This window comes from Poecilia formosa, unplaced genomic scaffold, assembly GCF_000485575.1.
Source record: "Poecilia formosa unplaced genomic scaffold, Poecilia_formosa-5.1.2 Scaffold15, whole genome shotgun sequence".
In the NCBI taxonomy this organism is placed as follows: Eukaryota; Metazoa; Chordata; class Actinopteri; order Cyprinodontiformes; family Poeciliidae; genus Poecilia; species Poecilia formosa.
This window is the reverse complement of record NW_006799954.1, coordinates 758,474-771,132: the sequence shown is the minus strand read 5'-3', so window position 1 is coordinate 771,132 and position 12,659 is coordinate 758,474. Positions and strand designations below refer to the sequence as shown.

General features: G+C 36.4%; 1 protein-coding gene across 1 annotated transcript; it reads right to left on the bottom strand.

Moving 5' to 3' along the window:
- Nucleotides 1-2,346: 2,346 nt before the first annotated feature.
- Nucleotides 2,347-11,900, bottom strand: fam83b (family with sequence similarity 83 member B). The gene is made up of 5 exons (XM_007546152.2): nucleotides 11,737-11,900; nucleotides 9,791-10,264; nucleotides 8,328-8,492; nucleotides 7,664-7,788; nucleotides 2,347-7,369 (listed from the first exon to the last, which is right to left on the bottom strand). Exons 1-5 carry the CDS (start codon nucleotides 11,794-11,796, stop codon nucleotides 5,455-5,457), a joined length of 2,739 nt encoding a protein of 912 aa, XP_007546214.1. The 5' UTR covers nucleotides 11,797-11,900; the 3' UTR covers nucleotides 2,347-5,454.
- Nucleotides 11,901-12,659: the final 759 nt, after the last annotated feature.

The following is a 12,659-nucleotide window of genomic DNA, read 5'->3' as shown; positions in this document are numbered from 1 at the left end:
TACAGTTTGTGAGGCTGTAGGCTTTTGTGTCTAACTAGCTGATCAGCAGCACAAAAGGCCTCAGAATTAAACTCACCTCATTCCTTTTCCCTAAGACTAAAGAAAAAGTAAATTTTAATTCAATCTGCTATTTTTTATAGAAAAAAAAAATAGGGAAAAACTAGGAAACTGCCTCAGCAATGGGAAACCATTGACTAATGACTTCAGCAAAACAAAATCTGTGTGAGCATGTTTACGGATCATTTTAAATATATATTTTTTTAAATATCTGTTGAACATGATGTAAAGACTGCAAGTATTGAGGACAACACATATTCTGCCACAGAATTTGTTAATAAATTTATACAAGACACTAAAATTATTTCCGTACCATTTTTGTTTGAACACACTTCTGGGTTTGCCCTTGTTTTTTGCACTGTCATGGTCATCATCTCAAAATGTCAAACTACACTGTCTGAAACAATCAAAAGGGAAAGGGTTAAATATTTTTGGCTTAACAGTGTGCTTGTGTCTTGGTGTGAACCCCTGTGGGGAAGCAGTCCGGCTGTGCTGTACATCACAAACAGCGGTTGATCCTCAGTTGTAGCATCACATACACAGTGGAACAAACTAAAAATGAAGAAGAATCTAATGAGGCGTGAAAAAGTTTTGAGTAGACTGGTCAGATTGCCCTTGAAAGAAACTTCACTGTGAGCAAGGCTTAAAATGGCATAATATGTAAGGAGAATAGAGTTTGGGAGAACTAAATAGTGTTTTTGAACATTTCTAGCAAAACAGGTCCCTGAAGCAGAGTATAAGTGACAGACAGCACAGTAGGAATGAACCAAGTAAAAGTAGTTTTATTTCTTGATTTTGTCAGAACATCTAACCTCAATCAGTAGAAAGACAAAAGACAGGTTAATGGCAGAATAAAAGGGGCAATTAATCTCTGAGACCTTTGGGTATGGGCCAATTTTTACATTAGAAAAAATAAATTTAGGTAAACTATAGGATTTACAATTGTCTACATTCTTGGAAAAAATACCTCTACATTGGATTAAGAGGTGAGAGCCTGAGGTCCACTCTTGTGAAGTAAAGTGTCTTTTAATTTGGAAAAACTGGATTAGATCAATACATTTGCCACGTGTTTTCTTTGCTAGAGGCATCAGCATTAATGAAGGGAGCCAGCAAAGTTAATGTTTTCAATATGTATCTGATTAAAGCCGACAAGACTGTTCAGGGCTTCCTTGGAAGCCAGAGATTTTTGTTCGTTCCATTTTTTTCCCCTCTGTACAGATATGTACAGAGTTAGACTGTGTGCTGTATGAAAAAAGGAGAAGGATCAGTTCAAGCTCTCTTTTTGCTCCACATCAAAGTCAAGTTGTTTCTTGTAGTTGTTGCAAACAAACAAGCTACTCCATTGCCATGCAGTTTAGCGACTTACGCTGTTACTCCTATTATATCATGCTAAATGTTTGATCTCTGAACCTCTAATGTCACTTATTGAAATGTCAGACCATCAATACCCACACCTTCAGATTTTCTGTGGAGACTTTGTTTCAGTGTTTCTCTTGACGTCATAAAATATTATTTTTTTGCATTTTTACTTAACTCACCATAGGCTTTAGCATGCTTTTAAAACATTAACAATTCCTGATTTTTATTTGCTTCTTTTGGTCAACAACCTTAAATTTTGTTGGGATTCATCATAAAGTAGTACATAATTCTGAAGTGGAATGATTGTGACAAATTACTTATCTTTTATTTTTTTATTTCTTTTGCTTTAGGACAATACAAAACATACACTATCAGTGAAAAGTTTGGACACATCCAGTAGTTTCTAAATGGCTTTGAAGACATTTTTGGACTATGGGAAGATGCTTATGATGATTACTGTTTATTGTTTTAAGATTGAATCAAGCAATTGTATAGATTATAGCACTGCCTTGTCCTGCTGTTCCCTCATTCCCACTTAAAGCTCAGGATAAGGATAATGACTGTATATAAAAACCTAAAAAGCAATCAAACAAAATAAGCTTTGAGTGGATTTCATCATCCTGTAATGTAGCATTCTGTATGTCAGGAATCATCATTTGCACCATTTGGCTGAAAGTGATTTAGAAAATATATTTCTGACAAATTCATCCGTTTTATACATGCTCATGTTATTTGTTCCTGCTTATATCTGCTGTGCAACAAAGCAGCTGGAATAAAACTTTTATGTTTTCTGCTTGCTTCCTTTCAGTAGCTAAGCAATTAAATTAAAAAAAAAACATGAGTAGAACCATCTCAAACATTGGATGTGCCACTAACATCACACATCTGAATTTGTAAACTGGAAATTGGGAAAACTGAGAATGTTGTTTGGCTTATTTTCCAAATTCTGGAGTTATAGACAAGCAACTCTGAGATCCAACGTCCAGTCTGTTTTTGTTTTCAGTTTCTCTTTTTTGGGGGGGCTTTTTTTATGAACTGGAACTAAGAAGTTAGACTCAGGGGGAAGAGAGCTGAATGACAGAAGCTTGTGTCCCAAGGGAGGGATTTTTCATCACAGCGCTGCACCAGAGCTGATCGAGGCTTATCTCTATAAATTTCTGACTGCTGTCACATGACATCGCCACGAGCTGACTTTCTTTATTTCTTAGGAGTCTGATTGAAAACATTCCTTTGTTTCTGATGGAAACAGGATCTCATGTAATTTTCCTATGATTCACTATCCTCAATTAATATATTGTAAGGAAATGACACGTGCTGTTCAGCTGTGTGAAACGATGTGTGCCAAAGCAAACTATTACTGGTAGGATCTCGGTTTGTTTAATTCGGTTTTGTTCATTTATGTGTTCCTTCTTTTTTATCAGATCAGAAGTGTTTGTGATTTCTTGGTAATTCTAGTGTATTATGTTTATTTCTTGTCCCTAGTTATTCCTTGTTAATCTAATTTAATTGTGTTTCTTAGCTCTAGTTTTTCTGTAGTAGATTAATTTCCTTGTCTCTAGTGTACTCTAACCCTAACCCTTGTGCCATTTACTCTCTCCTCACACCTGCAGCCTGTTCGCTCATCAGCCCAGACCTTTTGTTCCAGCATTCACCATCACAGTATTTAAACCCTTCTCTTACTCACACTCCTTACTGGTTCTTACTCTGTTATTTTCTCTATTTCTTCTCCTTGTAACCTGCTGTTTTTTTCATTGGATTTATGGTTTTCATTCTACTGTGACTCCCTGTCTTCTTCCCTGTGGTTTTATTTGTATATTTGTATATTTTTTTATTTTTTTTAATTAAATAATTAACATGATACATGCTCCCAGCTCCAGTCTGCTTTTTGGTCCATTCTCAAACTCACACATTATGACATTTATTGTAATAATTGTGTTTTGGAGTGACCCTCGCTACATGTTTTTGTAATACACCAACTTTCTAGTTTTTTTTTTTTTTTGTATCATCCAGTTCCACGTTGAGGATCTACTGGTTAACAATTTTAGAAAAAAATATTGCCACAGTAGGACTGCTTCCAAGTGAGTGCAACAGATTGTTGTATTTTTAGAAATGTTTTATAAAAAATACCACTTCCCTATTCCTTGAAAAAATATTTTAATTAATTGTTTAGGTCTGTCACTCAAAATCCCAATAGAATAGGTTGTAAAATATTGCATTGTGACAAAATGTAAAACATTTAATTGGGTATAAATATGTTCCATTGCTTTGAAATCATGTTTTATTTAAAAAGCAACTGAGCTGTTTTTCAGCTGTTAAGTTAATAATATTGTGTAGTCACAATATTATTAACATTTTATTAAACCTAATAGAGTATTCCCATGAAGACTGCAGATGAAGTAATTGTCTCTGGTGTGCTGAATGCAAGCAAATTACTAGCAATCATGATGAAACTTCAATTTTTAAGATTTGTCAAAAATAGGTTCAGGTCTAGAATGTTATCGAGTTATTCTGAAATCTGAACATAAATTGATGTAAACCACTTTAATGCGGTTCTGGCCACATGTTTATAGTTAGTTACTGAAAGTAATAGGAATCTTTAATGCCTCATCAAATCATCTGCATGCTCAAAACATGTTTTCTCAGAGATTGTATATTTTTATATAAAGTACTTTTTGTGTAGGACAAAGTTTAATTTTAGAGACACGTTTGCTGTGTCTCGTTTCACTTTCTGTTAAAAGAAAATCCCTGCCTGACACAGTGGTTATTCAGTTTATGAAGGTTTTAGTCTTAAAGTTGAATCAAGGTATGGTAGCATTTTCCATTGACGTACAATTAAAAGCTCAAAGTTTACCCTATTCTACTGTTCATTAACTCAGCAGGCAAATAGAAAACACATTCCATGTGCAAATGACATGGCATCACAAGAGAAAATGTTATCTAAAGGCAAATTCTTCCCTGGGCAAAGAGCCATTCCACCAATATAAAAAAGTTTCACAGCTAATAATGTAGGAGCATGTTAGCACATTTACAAAATATTGGTTAACTACAATGCAAATGCTTGTCTAATAATGTTTTAATGAGGCCACAAGTTACAAATCACTGGCCACCAAAGAAAAAAAAAACATTTAAACTGACATTCAAAAATTTATTAGAAAAATGTTTCCTGAGATAATAAATAAACACAATAGAAAATAAAAGAAAACTTTTCCAGGCTGCAGTGCGTTTACTATACAGTAACACTGACACACAAACCCTCATCCAGCCCTCTACAATACATTCATTTAAAAGTGCATTATCTGTGAGCACATTCATTTCATCCCCTAAGAAATAAAAACTCTCGACCAAGTTGTCACCACCTCACAAGTGAAGCTAAGAGTCACTCTTTCTTGGCTTCTCGTGTCCGTGCATATAAAAAGTTTTCACATTAAGGTGCACCATTCTGTAAACAAAGCAATCCCATTACTGAAATCCCTGTTGATTTTTTTCATAAAATTAATGGAAGATTAAGAATTTAAGAAACGTACATAATGTGCATTCTTTCTCACAGTATTGTGCCCTACTTCACTGCATTGTGAAGCCTTTGTAAAACATAGATTAGTAAGAAATGCTTGTCCAGTTGTCTGATGAGTTTGCATGCCTATTATATTTTTTTATGTCTGTGCCTGGCGCAGCTGTCAACACTGAAAAGCACAAAGTCTATACAGAAATCAGTGAGGTATATTCACCCTTCACACCTGCAGTTCCAGTGAAAGAAAGGATACATATGTGACCTGACAAAACGACCATCTGCTAATGCAAATATTTTGACAGCATTTTAATTCATGGCAGAACAAAGACTGAGGTGGTATTTCTAAAACACTGACACTGTAATGCACATCAGTGTACCCTTTTTTATTATCATTTTTCAGTGCAATACAAAAGGTAAAAAAAAAAAATAAAGTCAAAATACTTTAGCTACGTAGGGGAACTTTGCCAACCTAATGGGCATCAACAATAGGCAACCTATGTAGCTTGAGTGTGCCACGAAAGCAGCACTCATTACTTATTCTTACTTAACAAACTTCCCACTCTGTGGAAGAATTTCTCCAGCTTGTTTTCCTGGTGTCCTCGTGTTGCCTGATTGTGGCTGCCTTCGAATGCTGCTTCACCTCTAGTAAGGCTTTTGGACTGTGCACGTTTGGAGCCAGACAACAGAGAGCTTTTCTTTTCAAGGGAGGAGAAAGGTTCAAACCTGCTGTACACACGACTCTCAGCTGCTGGCTTAGTGTTTCTTCCAAGAAACGAGGGTTTCTTCTGTATGGTAGTCTTAGAGGGAGGGTTTACTTGGTGATCTTGATGTTCTTCTGTTTTGAATTGTGGCTTTTCGGACGTTAGATGGCTTTCGGGTGATGACTTGACAGAATTGGTTGAACTTTGCTGAGGTTTTTCTCCACTTTGAATCGACCTTGCGTCATCATCGGCTGTTAAGGTGTCACTGCTTTCACAAGAATTGAGACTTGTTGTCTCCATGGTTCTGAAATCCTCTTTCCCCTCTTGTATGTTCAGCAAAGATTGCATTTTCGTAGAGCTATTCTTTGGCATGGGCTGAGAAATCATACTGTTGGATTTGTTCGCCAATTCTTTGTTATTGAGATGAAGGGCTGCTGCAGAGACAGTCCTGGTTGGGGGTTTGTGAAAAATACGAATATTTGGGCCCTTTTTGTCTGCAATTTTCTTAACATCATAGTGGGAGAGAGATCGCTGATCTTCATTCATGCTTGTTTTGTAACCGCCATTCTGAACAGGAATCTCCGCGGTGCTCCTGTTTACTTCTGTCCTGACAAAATGTCCATACATGTGACTCGAGGTTTCATATGGGTGCTCCGTACTTGACCTCGGATCAGCCACACTGTGCCTCTTCTGCCAACTGTCTGTCAACATGTCCGGGATTGTATTCATCTGCCCATGTTTACTTCTGCTTAAACTGGAATATGTAGAGTGGTAAGAGTTTTTACCTGAGCTGTAGCTGTCAAAGTTGTCTAAAATTTGCAAGCTCTTTCGCTTGGTGTTCATTCTGTTCTCAGCTGCTGCAGCATCCCAGTACACTGAATTGTAGTGCAGCGGTGCATTGGGTGCTGCTGAGTAACCAGTATGGCATGAAGGGGTGTTTATTAGTCTGCTTGGCTCCAGGCGTTCTGGTATGGGGCTCCTGACAGAAATTGAGTTACGCATATGTCCCTGCATGAAGGAGTTAGCTTTATCCACGGTTTCAAACTGGTCTAGATAGTCAAATGTGTCTGGAGAGGGAGCGTCAGGATTTTTAAGATAAGATTCAATCCTCCATGTGCGCATGAACGACTTTGAGGTTTTCTCCAATGTTGGCAAGTTTTGTTGCATGGAAAGGACTTGTTTATCAAGGCCATTATAAGACTGACGCATGTGTTGACCTCTGTGTATTTGTTGTACTTGCAAATAATTATCCATTGCATAATTGTGTGGTAGAATGCTAGAGTCTCTCTGGATGTTCCAGTTGCTTCCTCTCGGCCTCGTGTTATGTGGGATGCATCCATCTTGTGTTTCCCAGGCGTAACTGTGCCTTTTACGCAAATTCATCTCATCTAGGGTTTCAAATTCCAACTGTGATGTCTTCATTAAGGGACTAAGGAATATACCGCCCTCTTTAATGAGTCTGTCTCTTGTCCCGGAATTCATTTCACCGGTTTTCCAATTTGCTACATCCAAGGTATGCCTCATATGGTCATTTCGTCCAATCTTTGGAGCAGAATGATGTCTTGACAACATATGCTGCCCAAAAAAGCTGCTGTTGCTTGTCCCTTCCAGTGGGGTACCGAGCTCGGCTCGGACAATCGACCGGGCGTAAAGTGTCCGAAACTCCTCATCGTAGGACTTTACAAGCCGGCCTGTGATGACCTGAACCATGCTTAGATGGATCTTCTCGAAAGACCAAGAGAAGCTGTAAAAACAAAACAAAACAAATCTTAACTTATTTGACCCAGAGATTTTAAAAAAAGAAAAAATCCAGCTGTTCATTAAATGTAATTAATCGCTGGCTTTTGGTGCTGGGTTGGATTTTACAGCTTTTTAAAAGCTTTGCATAAAATAAACAAATAAACACAAAAATGTGTATTTTTCTTAGAAGTACAAGATATAAACTTTTCCTCACAAAATGTCGGTGACAAATAATTCTGCAAAGTCTAAACTCTGACAATGAAAGCAGTCCTATGCTGCTAAATCTGACATTATTTACCTGTACGAGCCATAAATTGCCGTGTGGCAATCGATTAAAAGAAACTTCTGCTCCATTGCTCCATGAAATTTGGCTCCTGATCGACAGAGGTAATCCGGACCTTTCACTGTGCGCACCCTCATGTTCTGTTGCCAGAGAAGTGAAAGGATCATGTCAGCTTTAAAATCACAACTGCTAACAACAAACAAAAGTTCATGTAAGGCATTCAGCGAAAATGCTGCCTTCAGTTTGATGAGTCACCGAGTTCATTTTTATTGGCACATAATGTGCTCTCAAAGAGTAATGTTAAGGGTGTGTTTGACACTTGTGAATACCTTGGTAATAATTATGACTCCACCCCAAAAAAACACGTATCATCAAATAATATTTCCTCTTCTTGAGTCACAAAAGACAAGACCTGTTTCACACAACAGTTTTTTAGTTTTTGCAGGTGCAAAACTTAAGTGGTGAGGTTCTATACAATGTACAAAGTCAACTACCAGGCAGCAGGTATCTCTCTCTTTCAGTTCAGTTTGGTCACATCTAAGTAACGTGACAACTTAGATGTGATTTGTGAACACTGACACAGAACAAATTACATTTAATTTGAACAGATGTAATTGTATATAAATATGTTCTGCTTACTGGCCATTTTTTTTACATTTTGCATATTTTATGAACTCACTCTTAGCTGCTGTAGTTTGATATCGTGATCATCTGCCATCTTGAGGAAGCTTTTAAAATTGTCATCGTCTAGCAACACGTAGACTGGCACGCCTCGCACAGAAGCATCCACGATTTCTTTGAAAATATCAACATCTGTGAACTTGTCCATCACAATAGCAATGACCTTCAAAGAGAAAGCAGAATAAATATAGATCATTTTGTCATTCTATTGCAATTACATGTGTGCATGTGCAAAGAAATTAAAACAGGACCTATTAAAACAAATGTACACATGTTCTAACATCAAAGATCAAATGAGGACGTGCAATGTGTATTGCAAATGAAGCTTTATAGTAAAAAGAAAGTGAAAGAAGCATATCACAGAATATTTATCAATACTAAAACCATTGATTATTTCAGTCAGGAGAGACGTCAGAGATTCATTTTTTACAAGTTCTTATTATAAAACTTGTAAAAATTCTATCTTACGTGAAAAGAGTGGTAAAAATGGTGCATACAATTTATTCCTGTGATTAAGGTGAAATTATTGATTAAACAACGTATTTTCTTTTTATTTGCATTCAGTACACACAATTTGACAAAAGAACACAAACAATTTGATTTGTTCCATTTAAAAACCTAAAAGCAATTGTCATTTTAACTACAACCCCTAATAGATATTAAGTATTAATAAAAATAAAAAAAACTAAGTGTATGTAAATATTTTGATATGTCTGTCAAACATTTGATTTAGACTGCATGAGAAATAGTTACAGAAAGTTGAGTTTTGAAAGCTCTTTGGCTCATTTAGAACAAACCTTTTTTTGTTTTAGAATATCCAAATCTTACACACTTGTCTGAAACAGAATTTGTTTCTCATGTCCTCTGACTCAGTCTGATGACGGTAACTGAGAATTTGAGAAAGGTTTGGCCTTGCGACTTTGTGGCATTTCTGGAAAATGGTTCTTTGTGTTTCCTTAAGAAACTAAGCTGTAGAACCAGATATTTCCTAATCCAGCCCAGAAGACACTCCTTTACTCTGAAAAGAAGAGCAGCAGTCATCAGCAGCAATCTGGCTGCATAGAGGGAGGGAGAGGTTACAACATACTTTGGACAATCACAGAAACAGAAAAATTAGGGTTTAAATGGAGAAAATATAAGATTGATGTTGATTGACATTATTTATGCTTTTGGGCTAACATTAAGTCAGTGGACAATATGTCCAACTACTGCAGTTTATTCTGATATAACTACTTTGGGGCTTAAATGGAGAATTGCATGTAAAAAATCCTGAATAGGTGGTTTTCTATTGAACAGCATTTTTTCTTACAAAAAACTCTGTTTAATGTGAATTGTGGATCCAAACCATAGAGAGTCCATATTGTAAAATACCTGCTTTAGAGTGGAAAGGGCCTATTGCCTGATTTTTTTGTTTAGCTTTGCTGCCTCTGTAAGTGTACAGTTGCAGGCTGTTTTAATTACCGTTCTTGCATCCTGAATGTGCTTCCGGATCACCTCCTTTATGGTCGGGTTGTTGAGTCTAGGTGGATGGTAGAGCAGATTGATATTAGTCGGATGTTTTTCATGCTGGACAGGTGGCCAACCCAAATCCAGATTTGGCATTTCCACATCTGAGTGAGTGGGCCAGTACGTCCCAGATGACGACTGGTTGTCTGTTGGGTCGACGATTTCTTCCGTCTGGTTTTGGGATGGCAACTGTTCGACATTGGAGGTGAGGAAGACAATTTCATCTTCTGAAAGGAAGCTTGCAATACGTTCTTCTTTTAGGAACTCAAAATAACTTTCTCTGCCGTCTTTAATAAGACGATCGATCGCCAGGCGATATGACTCCTTATAATGAGGCTGGACAAAATCCTCATGTTTAACCTCGCCTCTCAGTGATGACAGCAGGGAAAACTCTGTTGAGTCCATCTCCCCGGACTGTTTGTTTACGACCTGTTGGAGGCGATAGAAACACAAGGTCCTGTCAGTGAGCAAACATCGAAACAAAATAAAAAATGCTGGTGCATTTACGGAAAAAGGCATGCTGGTGTCAATTTCTTAAATTTCCTTCGTTGTACCAGTTTTTAATTGCAGTCTATTCAAGTTGATTATTTGATTTAGCAAGAAAAACAAGAGTTTTAACTACAGATAACTTAAAGTATAACAATGGAACATTGATGTTTGCTACTTATATTTTAAAAATAGAGAGAAAAGCAATAGATCTCTGAGCAAATTATCAAAAAAGAATTTATCCTGTCATTCCTAAATACAGCCAAATCACATGGTACTGTTGTGGTATGTCAACTACTGTTGCATCTCTCAACACATAAATAATCCTGGCTTTAACTAGAAAAGCAAAGTGCGGTGAGGAATATTTGAAGTACTTCAACTTTACACGGAAGTGGGATACTTATGGCTGAAGTGCGATCATCAATCAAGTAATAACTTCGACCACAACTTAACCACAGTTTTGTGGAAAGAGGAAGAATCAGCGGAATATAACTGCTGTGCCCAATTACAAGCTAATTACCATTAGACATGCACATTGCTAATTATGTATTTGTGCATTTTATCTATGTTTACTCTAAAGCAATGTGTCTAATTGCAGAGGATTCATACATAGCAATATGTGTATGAAAGAATTACTGAGATACAAACAATGAAAAGTACAACTAAGCATATTATTCATATTATTATTGCATCAAACACTTTGTTTTGGACATTGGCAGCCATCTTGGATTTGAATGATTTTACTTTCCCAGTTGAAGTTCACACCTGTGGGGATTTTTTTTTATTATACAGAACTCATGTATTCTTTAATAGTGAAAAAGTGTATAAATAAACAGAAAAATAAATCCAAATTATTTTCTATCAGTTTTTCAAGTCTGTTTTTCATTCCCACAAATGTAATTATGAGTTTTTATGTTGAGCCTTATCTCTCTATACATGAATCTGTTTTTTGAAAATATTCATGTTAGGCTGAATTAGTTGCCAAAATAGACAAAGCTGATCAGCAGATTCAGCATTCATTCAGAGTCTGACGAGTAATAATCAGACGGATTAGAAGCCATTGGCATTTTCTGACTATTTAGCAGAAAATGTTAAAATTTTCTTAATGAACATTGTTGTTTGACTAATAAAATTTGCACTTTGAAAAACAAAACTGTAGATGTGAAAGGAAGTAACCCAATATTTTAAATTGTCAAAAAAACTGTTGTAGCAGCATTAATAAATTGTATCCACAAACTAAAACACAACCGAGAGAAAGACTCTTTACTCACACATTTTACTCCAAACTCTCACTTTCCAGTAAAATAAATTGCTGTACTTAAAAAAAAAACAAAAAAAAAAAACCTTTCCGTTCTTAAAGAGCCCCAAAGCACAAAAAAGTAATCATAGGAGTGCTATGTTCAACAATGACTTACATTTTGATAGTGACCTTTGTGGAAATCCCCAAGACTGCTCGTAAAATATCCTACTTCCATTTAGCTTGTGTTCCGTGTTGGGGCGGCTTGTGAGACCCAGCTGGGAGAGACAAAGACAGGAGGCATCTGAACTTGATCAGCAGTCTGAAGTGGGAGGGTGTGGATTCTTGTTTCAACATGCAAATAGTCTGGTTTGAAACTGGCTCCTATGCAGACATAAACCTGTTTGAGACATTAAGCCACTCCCCTTCTTGCCTACAAGAACAAAGTTCACTCTAAGGAAAATCAAGATAATGACGACATGAGGAGGTTTTATTGAATTGCTTCAGCGTTAGTTCTTGTCAGCTGCTTACACTGTTCTGGGACTCCTGGAGATTAAATCCATCATCCATGACCTAATAATAACTATTTAAGGTAGATTTTAGTTAATTTAGTTAATTTTATCAACTATTTATCTCAGTTGCAACCAATTCCTGGATGAGTACGCTGTCGTTTTCCTTTTTGTTTACTAGTTCTTGTTCACTGGAGTGTGCAGATGAGAGATAAAAATGTCAATTTGTGTATTCTTGTTCAGCATTTTGTGCCTCAACTGTGTCAATGCTTGGACAAAGAGTTTCTTTATATGGAGTCTGCATTTTTCATGGGAAGTTGAGGCCTTTTCACTTGATGTGACTTTATGGGAGGCACAGAGCAGAACGGTACTGCAAGTTAGCATTTGTCCACAGAAATAAATATGCATCATTGTAAAAACAATAAATGCTCCAAGTGTTTGTTTTTTTCTAAATATAACTAACATTTTATTTTGTAGATTTTTACCTGTAAAATAAAAATACCATAAAGTTTGAGGTTACACCATATCTAAACTTTAACATTTTCAAAAAGTAAATTTTCATTTACAAGGCACAGTATATTGGGTCAGAGCC